The sequence below is a fragment of the Cuculus canorus genome, chromosome 11 (genome assembly GCF_017976375.1).
Source record: "Cuculus canorus isolate bCucCan1 chromosome 11, bCucCan1.pri, whole genome shotgun sequence".
Classification (NCBI taxonomy): Eukaryota; Metazoa; Chordata; class Aves; order Cuculiformes; family Cuculidae; genus Cuculus; species Cuculus canorus.
In genome coordinates, this window is record NC_071411.1 from 5411062 (window position 1) to 5425338 (window position 14277).

General features: G+C 36.8%; 1 protein-coding gene across 4 annotated transcripts in view; it reads right to left on the reverse strand.

Moving 5' to 3' along the window:
• The window catches only part of ARHGEF3 (Rho guanine nucleotide exchange factor 3), a 104010-nt gene that overhangs the window by 52537 nt on the left and 37196 nt on the right, over positions 1 to 14277 (reverse strand). For all 4 annotated transcript variants that reach the window (XM_054076676.1, XM_054076678.1, XM_054076677.1 and 1 more), the window contains one exon: positions 8351 to 8413. In XM_054076676.1, coding sequence (XP_053932651.1) covers positions 8351 to 8413 — 63 coding nt within the window. The remainder of the gene's footprint in view (positions 1 to 8350; positions 8414 to 14277) is intronic.

Here is a 14277-nt window from a genome sequence, read left to right on the forward strand (position 1 = left end):
AATGTATTTATCTACAAACTTAATTTCCTGTTATGGCTGATCACTTGTACAGGCACAACCAAAATGCAGCTGGCATTAAAGAAATTTACGGACTTTAAAATATCCAGTCATGCTAATTCAATGAAATCCTGACCTGACTTCCACTCAAGAGTTCGGTAAGCACTGGACTATGTCAAACGCTCCCAGCAGTTCTTATTTGAAGACAAATGGGCCAGCCTTTCCCTCTTCAATGGAATAATTACAGGTAGTCTACTACAGGTAGTCTATTTTAATCAGAAGTACAGCATAACTTGGAAGAACTCAACTCTCTGACTAAAGGGCACGAACAGCACATTGTAAGAAAAATGAAGGCTCTGTGTAAGCAAACTCTGTCTGCACGGTGCATATTATAGATTCACTATAAAATACAGTTACCGATGATAATGTATAAAAATTTATTTTAGAAAATGTATTGGGTTATATAATATTTATCACTACAGAAGTAACATCAGTTTTTATTTTGACCTCCAAATAAACAAGCTACAATAATTCTTGTTTCTTGATTCAATTTCATTATGAAATTGTAACTAAATCTCCTCTACCAATCTTCATCAGGCTATAAGCACACATATTTCTTAAAGGTTATCCAACGTCTTAGCTGTCAATAACACCTGCCCAATTTCTGTTCACAAGTGCTCCCAATTTTCCCATGTTGAAAATAAACATACATCAAATCTGATTTCGTAACCCAAAAGTAATTTAAACTGAACTCAAACTTCAATTGCTACTTTCCATTATGGAAGAACATCATAAAGAAAAACAGCATCAATTCAAAACAATAACATTCAATTTGTCAAATTATTACATTGTGATGAGATGTGAAGAGTAAGTGGCAAATACTGCACTGCTACCCACCGTCTGCCTATGAAGTCACTGTTCTAAAGACAGCGTAGGATAGAAAAGGTATTAGAGAGAATAATTCAAAAACTTGCTTTTCGTATTCCACATCCAAAGTGACTGCTGTAGATTAAGAACTGCTGCTCTGCAGTTTATGTAGATGTGGCCAAGAGGGCTTATAAGTACCTGCCACAAGAATTATAATATGCTGCTTCAGAGCGTAGTACAAGTTGTAAGGCTCATTTAGGACCCTCAGTTAATAACCAGGCAGAAGCTAACCAAGCTGAAGCTAAAAAAATACTACTATTACTATCCAAACTAACTATTTTCAGTCTAACGCAGGCCTATGTCCACTACTTTCAAATGAATCAAGTCATGTGCAGATGTCATAAAACCAACAATTTCTTTGTATTTCTTGAAGATAAAGTTCTCTTTTGCCTTATATTTTTCAGTCAGGCAATTTGTTGCAGTTTGAAGCAAAGCACACAGACTGAATAGATATTTTGGAGGCAAAACCTTAGGTCATTTCCTTCTCTTCTGTCATTACAGTCAAGGGAAGAAAAAAATTTACATGGCCATGGTTAAACTCACAAAAAGTCACTAAATCTAAGAACTGGTATCATCTGTTTCCAATTTTGTACCCAAAAATCCTCCTCAGCTCCCAAGACTTTTATCACAATTTAACATTTGACCAACAATTAAAACAGATGATTAAAGAAGTATGAGCCACGCAATGAGCTTTGCAATATCTGAAAAGCATTCCTGGAAGAACTCTCACAACGTCTGTCCTGTAGCCTATCACTTCCTTAAAGAGCATTTTCCTTTTCTGATCCCAATTTTTCAGTAACTTTTGAGTCATAGACACCACTTAAATAGCAGGTATTCTTTACCCAGATACTTTATTTTTTCTGTAAACAGACCTTCTTTTATAAGAAATATGCAGCATATAAGAACTACTAAGACAATCCAAACACTGCACATCAAGAAAAAAAAAGTTTTAGAACCCTTAACACACACACAGGATTGCTTAATATTCTTGCATATGGGCAGAGTTGTACTGAATTTGCCATATTTGTTAATTAGTCAAAGAATTTTCAATCCTTTGCCCCACTTCTGGAAAAAAAACCAAAAAGGGAACAATGTCCCTAAGGCCAATGGATTGTCTGTACTGTAGGAAAGGATGCAGTATTCAAATTATGTCTTATAGGTGAATTCAAATAGGAACAGACAAATAGAGGCCAAAAAGTAACAGTAAGATACTGTTATAGTTTGAGTTGAACCTTAAAGACAGTAAGTTTAACAATCATAATTCATTTATCTATACATCAGCTTTAATTTCAAGAAATAGAGTGAATTCATATGAGATCATTTTCACATTCAGTTCCCAGTTGCACAATTACGTTTTAAGACAGTTTGGTCCATGTTTTCAAAGGATTTGGCATATTTCTATAGACAGATTTGTACTGAAGATGTTCAACTTCATCACACACTTGCTATCTTCACCAGAATAATCTTTGAACCTTACTGGAACAATTAGCCAAATTCTGAGAAGCTATTCACGTAAATAAAGACTAACTTTATTGCAACACTGCACAGGAAGTCTGAGATCATTCCAGAATGCAAAAAAAAAAGAAGACAGCATAACTAGCAATTTATACACTTTTTCCAATAAAGCACTTGTAGACCTTGCTTAATGAGAAATAACAAGAGAATAACAAAACATAGCCTAAAGATAAATGACATTACACTACACCAAATAATAACCAACAGCAGACAGTGTCTAGTCTATAACAATCATATGATGGATTAATAATGGATTAAGAACAGTCACTTTATAATGAAGTCTGAATCCAGACGGAGCGCTGACCGCCTATGCAATAGAGCAATATTAAGAAGTCATGCATAATTCAAACATATGGTATACATCTTACTGGGCACGCTGAAGGTCTTTTATACTACAAACATGCAACAGACCAGAGTTTATAGAAAGAAAAAGACCCAGATACAATATATATTTTAATTATCTCAACTCTGATAAGCTGATGTAGTAGTAATCCTATCTAAGCTTTTCAAAGCTAGCTCGCCATACCTTAGCAATCAAATATTATTGAGTTTATAATTAAGTTTAATTAGGTCAAAGAATGTTTCAGTTATATTAACTCTCAAATACATAACAATGTTCAGTCAGCACTAAAAGCAATCAAAATTAATGAACTCTGATCTAGTGTATGCAAATGTAGCTTAAGTCTGGATAACTTTTAGTTTGTATTTTATAGCTGGGCATATTTTATTAACTTGCAAGTAGACAGATAAGCAGGAAGACTTCTTCAGTTCAGAATGCACTAATAAATGATGATGTGGAAGAGTTTTATTCTTGGTAATAACAACTGTTCTATGTAACCAAAATAACTCGCTCTTCTGACGCTTTGCATATGGAATTTTACCTTCTATATGAAAGTGTTTTACTCGTCTAGTTCATCAGGTATTTCTTTTATGTTCCTGCTTCTCAAGACAGCAAGAAAAATAAAGCAACTTACATGAGTTCACAACAAATTTTGCATACCACTGATTTCAGAGAACTGTACACCACCAATCTGTTTCTTCTTCTGAACAGGATTATGCTGAAATAGGTATAACTTTATTCTGAAAGGTGCAAGTTTTGTATTAGGTTTTACCAGCTCTTTGCTCTGGATACCATCTCGGTTACTTATGATTTCTACATGTTTTACATGGTTTATTGATAGACTTGGCAGGGTTAGGTTTATGGTCGGACTCGATCTTGAAAGTCTTTTCCAACATAAATGATCCTGCGCTTCTGTGTAATTCTATTTTATAGAGTTGAGACTTACGAAGGACATGGTGTCATCTATCACTGATATTACAAGATTCCCACTACTTTGCAGCTCTTCCTTTTACAATAGCCATTAAAAATACATTGGTTTTAACTACCTTGCTGAGTGCTCTATGTAAAAATCTCCAGGTAACAGCGTCCCTCATCACTTTGCTTAGTATGATATAGCATCAATATTTAACAGCCTAAAATTCTCAAAGACCACTTTGCCTACAGATACTGAATGAATACCCTGTTTCCAAGAAAGGTGGATAAAGATAAAGAACTGGCTACCTGACCCCAGCTGAGGAGCACAAGCCCTTGCACTTGCCCACCACTCAACCAGGCTCAGAAAAAGGTTGCGCAGACTACAGACCCATGTTTCAAAGTCCGCGCATCAAAAAAAAACCAAAAGTGGCATCAGCAACAAGGAGTGAAAGCACAGGCAAAAAGTCTGGAAACTGTGCAGAAGTCAGGTAAGGTGAAACCTAGGTGTGCACAAGAACTGTGGAGGTCTAAACGGGAGTTCTAAACAGAAGTAAGTACTTAGCCCTGTATGATCTTGCAAGCTGTCTCTAATCCTCTGTCCCAATCCTCCAGGCAATAATAGGACGTCTATAAAGTCTAAAATTTCTGTAAGCCCTGTTACTTACATAATGTCTGTAAATCGATACGTATATGCAAATTACTCTAGAACATATCACCATTTTAAGAGCACAAGCATGAAACAAACTACAGGCTGATTTAACTATATAGACTGAATACAAGGTAAGTCTTCTGCTGAAGGGCAACATGAACAAAAGCCTGTTGGATAATATGTACATTTTCCCTTAAATACAGACTTCAGACAGTAGTGGCCTCATGCACCCAACAGCCTTCACGGTCTGCTGGCCACATCTGTCACAAGTTATCAGAAACCATTTGATACTGAGGAGATTTACAGATCCACCTCTTCAGGCTGGCAATAAAATGAGCCAAGACAAGTCAGCCAGTTTAATAAGCCAGTTTATCAACTCCTGAAGCATCTATACCAGTTCAGATCACTAAACAAATACAAAGATCATCAAACATGCTTAGGTTACCAGTGCTTGTCCTGAGTCAGCAAAGCTCCAACCAGCCCTTCCTGCGAAAGGAAACTCTGTCTTTATGACTGATTCCTCTGAAAAAGACAGGTGTGTCTGGCAGTGGTCAGTCATAAAAAAAAAATTAAGATATATTTTTCTAGAAAGACTGCAGTCAGATGATGATGTAAATTGGCAGGAGATGCATATGTTCATTCCCTGTCAAGGTGTGAAGCAATCCAGTTTTTAAATACTTAATAGCCTCTTTCTTTGCCATCCCCGGCACTCTCCTGGACAAAGGCAACAATCAGATGCATTTACACAAATTGGAAACTTTAGACAGAGTAAAGGACAGCCAGATCTTTCCATTGGCAAGTACAGAGAAGAGGCATGCCCCTGTGGTGATGCCGGCGAAGCCCGTGCAGCAGCGACAGCAGCAGAGACAGCAGCAGACTGACAGCGTTTCCTTACCCCAGCAGCTCAGTGAGCTGAAAGAACCGAAATTCACCTAATTATGAAAACCAGGAAGTATGCTGCACAGGAAAGTCTAATATGCTTATTTGTTACATACACATGCTACTTAATAAAAATATAACCAATTTTATTACAGAGCGGTAGAGATTTATTATCTGTAAAAATTTAATAATATGTAATTATCCCATTTAGAGTCTAAAAGGGAACACATGCATTCAAATTTTTATATTCTTTGCCACTGCCCTGGAAAATAAACACTTTCATTAAGGACGTACACATAAGAAACTTGGCATATCTTTTCAAAGACATAAGAGAGTTGCTAGACAAAGGAACCTGAATATTCAGTTATTTATGTTGTGCTACAATCCAAAGGCTGCAACTAAGTGTAGAGCCCTGACTGCATCATCTCAAATATTTTGTTGCTTGGAGGAAAAGAGATGGCCTATCGGGCTAATTAAAGTAATCTCAGAACAGCTATGACTCAGACATATTTAAGGATGTTTAAGGCCAATACCATGTCTCTGACTTTAGTGAAAAACAGCTTTCCAGAGAAGTGTGTGAAAGCAGAGTAAACACCTAGTGATACACACGCAGTTTACTCCCTCGGACTTCAGAAGTATACAAGTTCAAGGATGTCTTCAGATGATTGGTTTCATTCTAATAACTCAACGCATTTTTCTTCCATTCATTTTTCCAACTGATTTTTGAACTCGTGCAAACCTCTGGCATCCAGAACACCCCGTGCCAGAACACCATCAGTGCATGCTAGGTGAAGATGTATTCCTTTAGGTTTGAATCTACAGAGTTTTTCATTTCATGTCTTGAATTGCAAGAGAATGAACAACCTTACACTGATTGTATGTCACAGAACTCATGAGCCACTATTCCCCCATCCCCTCAGTATATTTCATTTCAGTTTATCTAAGTTTCAGTATATTTGATTGTTTCTTATATGGAAAGTGTTCCAAGCTTTTGATTATTCCAGATACTTCTCTTTCCTCTCGCCCCATCTCCATATTTTTGGGCATAAGTTACTTTGTATATGAATAGCAGAGAGTAACCACGGCTGGTTTCTGTGAGGTATGAACCACTTCTTTTTGTAATTTGCCTTCACATATATGAGAAAAAAAACCAAAACAACCAACTCCCTGCTCTATAACAAAATCTCTAATTGGAATGTCGAATATGGCTCTCTACGGGGAAAACACAAGACAGCAAAAAACAAGGCTCTCTCTCCAACATAAATGGCATCTTCTAACCCGTCTCCTTTTCTTGTGCTTTTTAAGCACAGGCACAAACCAAAATGCTTCTACAGATGATAAGCGTTCAGCCACAGACTGCTGGATTCCAACTGCCCTTTTCACACTACAACATCGCACAGAGCACCTAGAAGACTCTGTAATATTTTCTAATAACGTGAGACACCTAGAACTAAAAAAATGAGCAGGTATTTGATCTAGATGCATATCCGGCATTGTCTTTATCACCATCCATCAGTAACATACAATATGGGAATAAAATCAAATGTTTATTTGTCACGTCCAGAAATCTTACAAAAGCGACAGTCCTCCTTTACCAGGATGATTACAGTTTAACTGCCCGGAACACAAACCATTAGAAAATGTGTAATTCTTCCAGCCCAACTTCTTTTAACGTCAACAGCCCAAATTTTTGATGGGCACACTTGAGCCATTACCTAAAGCGAAAAAAAACTGAGGGTGTTGTTGCAAGGTCACATGCCAGGCTGATTTGCCAAACTAAAGCCACTTTGCCTCTCAAATGAAGTCACCCTGACAGCCTAAATCTTCTGTCACAGCCAGAGGCAAACTAGCCTTAACACCAGTTATTATCAGTCATGAGAACATGGTATCACATGCTGAATAGTAAACTGTAGCATTACAATGTACAGAAGTTCAGGGCAAAGTAAGTGTCAAGGACACAAGACAAAGTGTATTCTGTCTGGCTGTGCAGCATAAGATAATCAGTATTTCTGATAACAGAAAAAACATGGTGACAGGCTTGAGGCTACCTCAAGCAAACATGATAAATCAACTAGTATTTATATAAATTTTACATTCACGTAAACTGACCATACTTCCTGATACAATGCATGCCACTACCCATTATATCCTCACTTGATACTCCTCACCCTGCTAACAGCAAGTTTGACACTTGCTAAGAAGTAAAAAACAGCTAAAATAAGCAGCTTTTAGACTCTATTTTGTACTTTTTCTCTCTGTACTACCTGAGAAGTCTACCAAAAAGGAAAACTGGTTTGACAGCTGATTGTAAACAAACCATTGAAACTGATGATACACAGACCAGAAGGAATGGTAAGTTTTCCTAGTCCATTTCAGTTCCATGGATACAAAATGATAAGTGCTGGTCTATCCTTATGTCACAACTTTACATGAAAAACACCACATATTGCAGTTTACTGGGTAATCACACTCACCAGTACTTTGATTCAACAACCACCAAAACCAACATAGAGAGTTTGGCCTTTAAAGCTTACTTTTAAAGCAAGCAGACATCAGTCACCACAGTACTTTCTTTTTAAATAACAGAACAAATCAATATTTCACCTTTACTTACAGAAACAATTAAAAAATTAACAAGTTGGAAACAGTCTAATTGTACAGAAAGTAGTTTTCTTATGTTATCTTCACATTGAAGTGTGTGATAGAGTAGCATAGCTCTATGTGATGTGTGGATCACTTCAGCAGTGACACATGCAGGTCTCACACCTATATTAATATCACATGACACTGCTTCACAACACCAGCATTAACCACCACTGACAGAACTGAAATGCAATTTTTCATACAGCCATGCAACGGGATAAAAGTATGTCTTTAAGTCCTGCATTCAAAATGCCTGTTTATCCTGAAAATTATTTATTAAGAGAACTACCTATAAGACATTCACTGCTTTACAATAAACTGTCACTCTGAGTTCTTTCAAATAGAAATTTTTAGTAGCAAGCAGAACAAGTTGAAAACAGTACAACGGAAAAGATAAACAGGTTAGTTCCAGAGTATCCATAATAGCCAAATTTTAGTTCAAGGTGGTGTGGAGGGAAGGCAAAAAGGAAAACAAAATTACTTACACTTGTATCCAGGCTGCAGATACTGAATGTATCTTCATCTTGAGTACTCTGTTTTCGTTTTTTCTATAAAACAAAATGAAAAGCTATTGTTTAGCACATTATTAAATTAAATGCTGTTCCTTTTCCTGCTCAAAGAGAGTTAGGTTCACATCAATCAAGAAATTAACTCCTAACTAAAAGCCTCAGTAATTATTGCATATTGAAAATTGTACTATGGCACTTGATACGAACTTCTGTAATTAGTAAGACTGTCAGGAGGAGGAACTCATATTTGGTGTCAAAAGCCTATTCTTAGATTTTTCAAAACATACATTCAGCAATTACATACTATTCTAAGACAGTCAATATTACATCATAATGGGGATAATAGGTGAAATGTACTGCAGGAATTAAATTAACATATATTTGGATTTCAGTATCTATGTGAGTGACTGCATTCTGCTCTATATTCAGGTTGTGTTTTGGAAAACAGCATTGCCCTCCCTTACGTCATTTCACAAGTTCACCACAAGATTACTCTTCATGCTCTTCAAATAAGTATGACATTTCCTTTAACAGGCCACGAAGATTTAGGAAACAAGAGAAGTCACAGAACACACAGTCCTTATTTATCCAGCTGTGTCATCTTCCACTGTCAACTAGAGATAAGCATTCACACATGAGAATAGCTGGGATTTAGCTTCCAGTCTACAGAAGTCAAAGACGAGCAAGTAAAAGAACAAAAAAAACCCTTACAGATGCCATACAGAGCTCCTATAAGGAAAGTTCAGCTAAAAGACAGAAGTTGTACATTGTGCAGCTATTTTTTCATTATTAAATGAAAAGTTAGCTACAAAATCTGTATCCCCCCTCGCCAGTACCTGTGCTCCTAGCTCTTCTGAAGCCTGGAGGTTTTATTCCATCAAGGCAGTAAAATAACCATTGCATCTACTAGGTCAAGCATAAGGTCTCTGAGAACTGTTTCTTTGATGAACAAAGATAAGGAATATTTATCATAAAATCCAGATGTTTGTATTTCATGCTCTTTTAAATTAAACTGTATTGCAGAAACTTTTATATTAACCTACCAGTTTTCAGCAGATCTTTGACTTGTGCAATCATATTTACATACAAGTTTGCTACCTTTAGGAAGTAACTTTTCTCACTTTTGTCTGAAAATAATAATTCTGAAGTCGAGGACAGCTGTGTTCTAACACCACTGTTATTCAGAAACAGAAATTGGATCATGAGTTCTTTCAGCACAGTACACTGCATTATGAAAAGTAATTCTTCACCCTCAGATTACGCACAGACAAATCACTCTTACGGTTACTGGACAGATTTTCAGCCACAAGTTAAAGGACAGAATAGAACACAAATTTCTGGACCAGCCCAGACCAAACATCTGAAACAATACTAAGCATATTTGTTTATCCTGTAGTGGTGTTCTATAAGGTGGGGGGTGGGGGGGAACAGGTGGTTCCAAGGCATAAACTACTCTGTTATGATTCCAGGGATAGTTAATGTGAATTCACCATGAAAAGTAACAAAACAGGGATGAGATCTGTAACGTCAGTAGTTTGCTGAGAGGGTAACATTTCCCGAGATCCTGTGTGAAAGTGTTGCAGACTATTCTTCAAACCTCATTAGACTTCTGTAGATACAAATGCACATATCCTGTAGTTTTTCTCAAAACATTATATTTGATTCTACTTAAGTCAATGCTGAGTCTTTACTTTCCAAACGAGAAATTACAAAACTATAGAAGGTATCATCCCTTCCACGCAGCGGACACAGGCTAAATCAAATCAAAGGGGTTTATGATTGAGAACACAGACTTCTACAAGGGAAAAGTAAATAAAAATGGTGTGGGGATCTGGAATATCAGAATCTATCCTAACTGATGATTCACAGCTTGGGTTGGTGTTGGCTTAAGTCTGATGCCTTTAGTTATGGAAGTATAAAAATGGAGTAAACCTAAGCCTCAGTCTGCAAAACATTAGAATAAAGTTCACTACTCCAAAAAAAAAAAGTATTTCCAATGCTCTATAGAGGTTATTAATTATTTATTACCTAAAATAAATACTACGTATTTTGAAACTATAACAAATGTTTTCTAAACTGGAATAGATGCAATTTCATTGTAAACGGAGTGTGACAAATGACCACACACACAACAAATCGGTAGCTCCTTTGTTAAATAACAGATTATGAGACTCTTACTGCAGGTCACATGGTTACAGCTTAACACAGAATGTGGCATTTCCAACAGGCGAATTGCAATGAAAGCCGATTGAGACTATAAATTACATAATATGAAGTACAGGCATACTAACAAGGCTACAGGATTAAAGTGAACTTGAATAAGACAGGACATCCTGTTCTGTTGAAGCAAAGTTACATAACAGACACCTGCGGGCTTCTGACTACTACATTCAAAGTAGGTCTATGGGTCCAAAACCCAAAGGTATTGCAGACAGAGCAGTGGCCATGAGGACAAGTACCCAAGGCAATGCTGTTCAGGTAACACACAACACAAAATGAAGTCAGCAGTAAGTACCAACATGCTCCTATCTTATTAGAGACGGCCTCTCTGGTTATATAACTAAAACTCTATACACTCGTGAGGAAAAAAAAAATCAGTATCAGCTGTGAAATACATGCCAAAAGCGATGGAAAGACTGGTAAACTGAAAGAAAAGCAATTACATATTGAATGAGTCTGGGACAGCCTCCACAAAGTAGATTCCTTGCTCTGTCTTACACTTTATTGTGCTAATCAAAGGATCACTCCTCGCTTTATTTTAGCTCTTCTACTTACTGAGAAAAGTAATACACACACACAAAAAAAAAAATATACCTAACAACATGGACACTACACTACTCTTGTTTTCCGGAATTTTGCAAGGATTCCACTGTTTATGTTCCATATAAGTTTCCCTCAGCAGTTACATAAGACAAATACCTTCTTACAGAAATTTTTAAATACCATCAACCGCTGCAGGCAAGATTAACGTCTGAAATTTTCTAAGAGTTTGAACAGCTATCAGCGTTGTATGGGGGTGAGGGACATTATGGCAAAAAAAAAAAAACAACCAAAAAACCCTCCAATAATCAAGCTACTAGATAAATTTCTTCATAATAAGTGGATTAGAAGCAAAGATAACAGTGGATACTGTGCAGGGAGCATAAGGTGCTCATTAAATTAATCCTTGCTCTTTGTGAAGATCTTTTACCCAAAGGAGTTACAAGTCTTGCCTCTGTTGCCATAGCACAACACGGCTGACCTCTGATTCTCTCATATTCAAAAAAATCACCCCTTAAATGTTGTTCTCCATTTTATGTTTTAAATCACAGGGCACAACAAATAATTCAAACCACACACCATTTTGATCTCGACAATTTTGTGTGTGTCCCTTTCACAAAAGATCCCCAAAGTATAGCGTGACAGCTTTAGGACAAACCCAGAAGAGTTATGCAATTAAGGACTGTATGCATCACACACAAACATAGTGGAATAAGCTTCACTGCAAAGCCAAGGATCTTTGACAATAAAATGAATTTATAGCCCAAATACTGGAATCAGTTAAGTGGCGTATTAATGAAGTTGAACTTCCTGAGAGAATTTAAGTCGTGCTGTGAGAGGTTCATATATCTATCGCACATATTATTTCAATGACAAATAAACGTATCAAACCCTATGCATTATGGTAGGCTTTTCATAGCCGTTTATATCATAACATGACTGCGTTCAGCCAAAATCCACGGTGTGTGAATCTGTATTCAATGTGACACCTGCACTGGCCCAGGCATAGCATTAGGGAGAAAGGACTGAATTCTTAATTCCATTTTGTTACCTCGCACACAGACTATCGCTAGTTCTTGTTAATATCTCTTACTGTTATCTATAGCTGTAGCAGCACCAGTTTTAATAAAATAGGTTCTTTTAGGACTACATGGCTTGAAGAAGCATACATAAACACATTCTAATATACTGTGTGTATGTGTTGTTTTAATCGAATCATGTCCAGTTAGAGATTGTATCAGGTTTTATTTTCATCAAAATCCTGTAAGAAGCCCCAACATCTTATGAATACCATGAAATAGGGATAAATTTCTGAGAGACACAACCACTGGCATTCTCTGTCACTGTTCTTGGAAAGCACATTAAAGCTGTTAAAGTGACTATTCCTGAAATTTTATACTTAACTATCCAAACAGAACCAACCTCTATTTTAAATTCAAAGTAATAATATTAAAAATAATCCACTCAAAAAGTAGCATGCTATCCTCATACTAGACATGATCACTCATCATCTCCAGTGTACGTGATTGACATGAGTAATGTCATACTGCAGCACTGCATTAAACAAAGCATACTGCAATTACTCCATAGCAGGCTATGAGCAATGGATAGATGCCACCTGCTATCTCACTGCATTTCTTTATTAGAATTTGTATGTACTTGAAGCAAATTAATATGAAAAATGTTATGAAACAGTTTGCCTCACTGTGAAAACAAGGACAGCTTGCAATGCTTTGGCAACTCCTCTTTTCTGCACAATATTTGTAGACCTTAAAAAAAGTGTACATAACCACATAAAAAAAAGTATTCCAATAACTAGTATCTATTCTTTACAGAGAAGTGCCTGTGTTTTCTCACTGATCACACAGATGCATTCATTGAATATGAACGTGTACCTCTAGACTGAAAAAGTGTTTGCTAACCCACCTGGGTGGGTATGTCTTTTGAAATAAAAAAAAAAGTATAAGAAATAAACTATGTCCCCAGATCATAATGACTGCGCGTGTATAACATCTCTGAATCTTGATCCATATTTGTGATACTGTTGCCTGAAAAGCTGTGATTCTAACCACAGTTAGAGAGACAGAACACTTCCTGGTCTTAACGCAGCAGGAAAGAGTTGTTCTCAATAATTATCTCGCAGGAGATGAGAAAGTAAGATATCCAATTATATATTAAAGCAGTGATTTAATTAAAGGAATTAGAGCAATAAGACATTGTTACAGGAAGACCAGATTAACATGCTCTCTCCATCACAGGGTTTTAGCTATCAATTCCAGAGATTTATATTTTACCACCTGGGAGATGAAATGCAAAGATACACAAAACTACCTTGATTAAAAAATTCATCCTGTGACGGGGAAGGAAATGCTTTTCAGAAGAATCGCTGCCTTTTGCTAAATCATCTATCCATTCTAATTGCTCAGAAACATGTTTGCACACAGACTGGCATCAAAATAAATAATAGTTCAAGACAATGTATCTTCATGGACACAATTATTTTAGACCTTCTACATCATAGAAAGACTCTAAGGTTTGTTGAATAATCACTAATCTAATATTTCCTGCCACAGGTGGTGGGATATAACATCACAAAGCAGACTTCAGAAGCAAACTAGAAGAGGCAGCAGTGGCATCACATTATTCAGTTTCAAGCCAGAATGCTCATGATAGTCAAACAAGAATAAACCTCAACTAGGACTACCCATTTCCCATCTTATCACACTACTGCTGCACTGACATTCAAGAGTCTGAGATGAAATAAAGGTACAGATGCCAAGGAAAAAAGAGAGCCTTGGCCTTGCTAATACAATGCACAGCTCTAACAAGGTTGCATAGAGGGACACCATGTCCTATTAACCACATATGCACGTTTGTTTGCAACAACCAGCTAGAAACCCCCGAATTTCCTGCTGAATATGGTTTTGTTCCTAAATTTGGTTCAGAGCTAACCAATCACAATTCCACAAACAAGCGATCCTTCATTCCCTAGTTTACGCTCATTCAAAAAGACAGATCTTCTGTCATTTTTTACGGCCAGCCCTCTTTTCACTTTACCAGTCTACCACTCTCCTTCACGCCAGTTGTACCCTTCCTCCCTGCTTACCTTCCACTTCCGTGGCCACATCACTGACAACTCTATG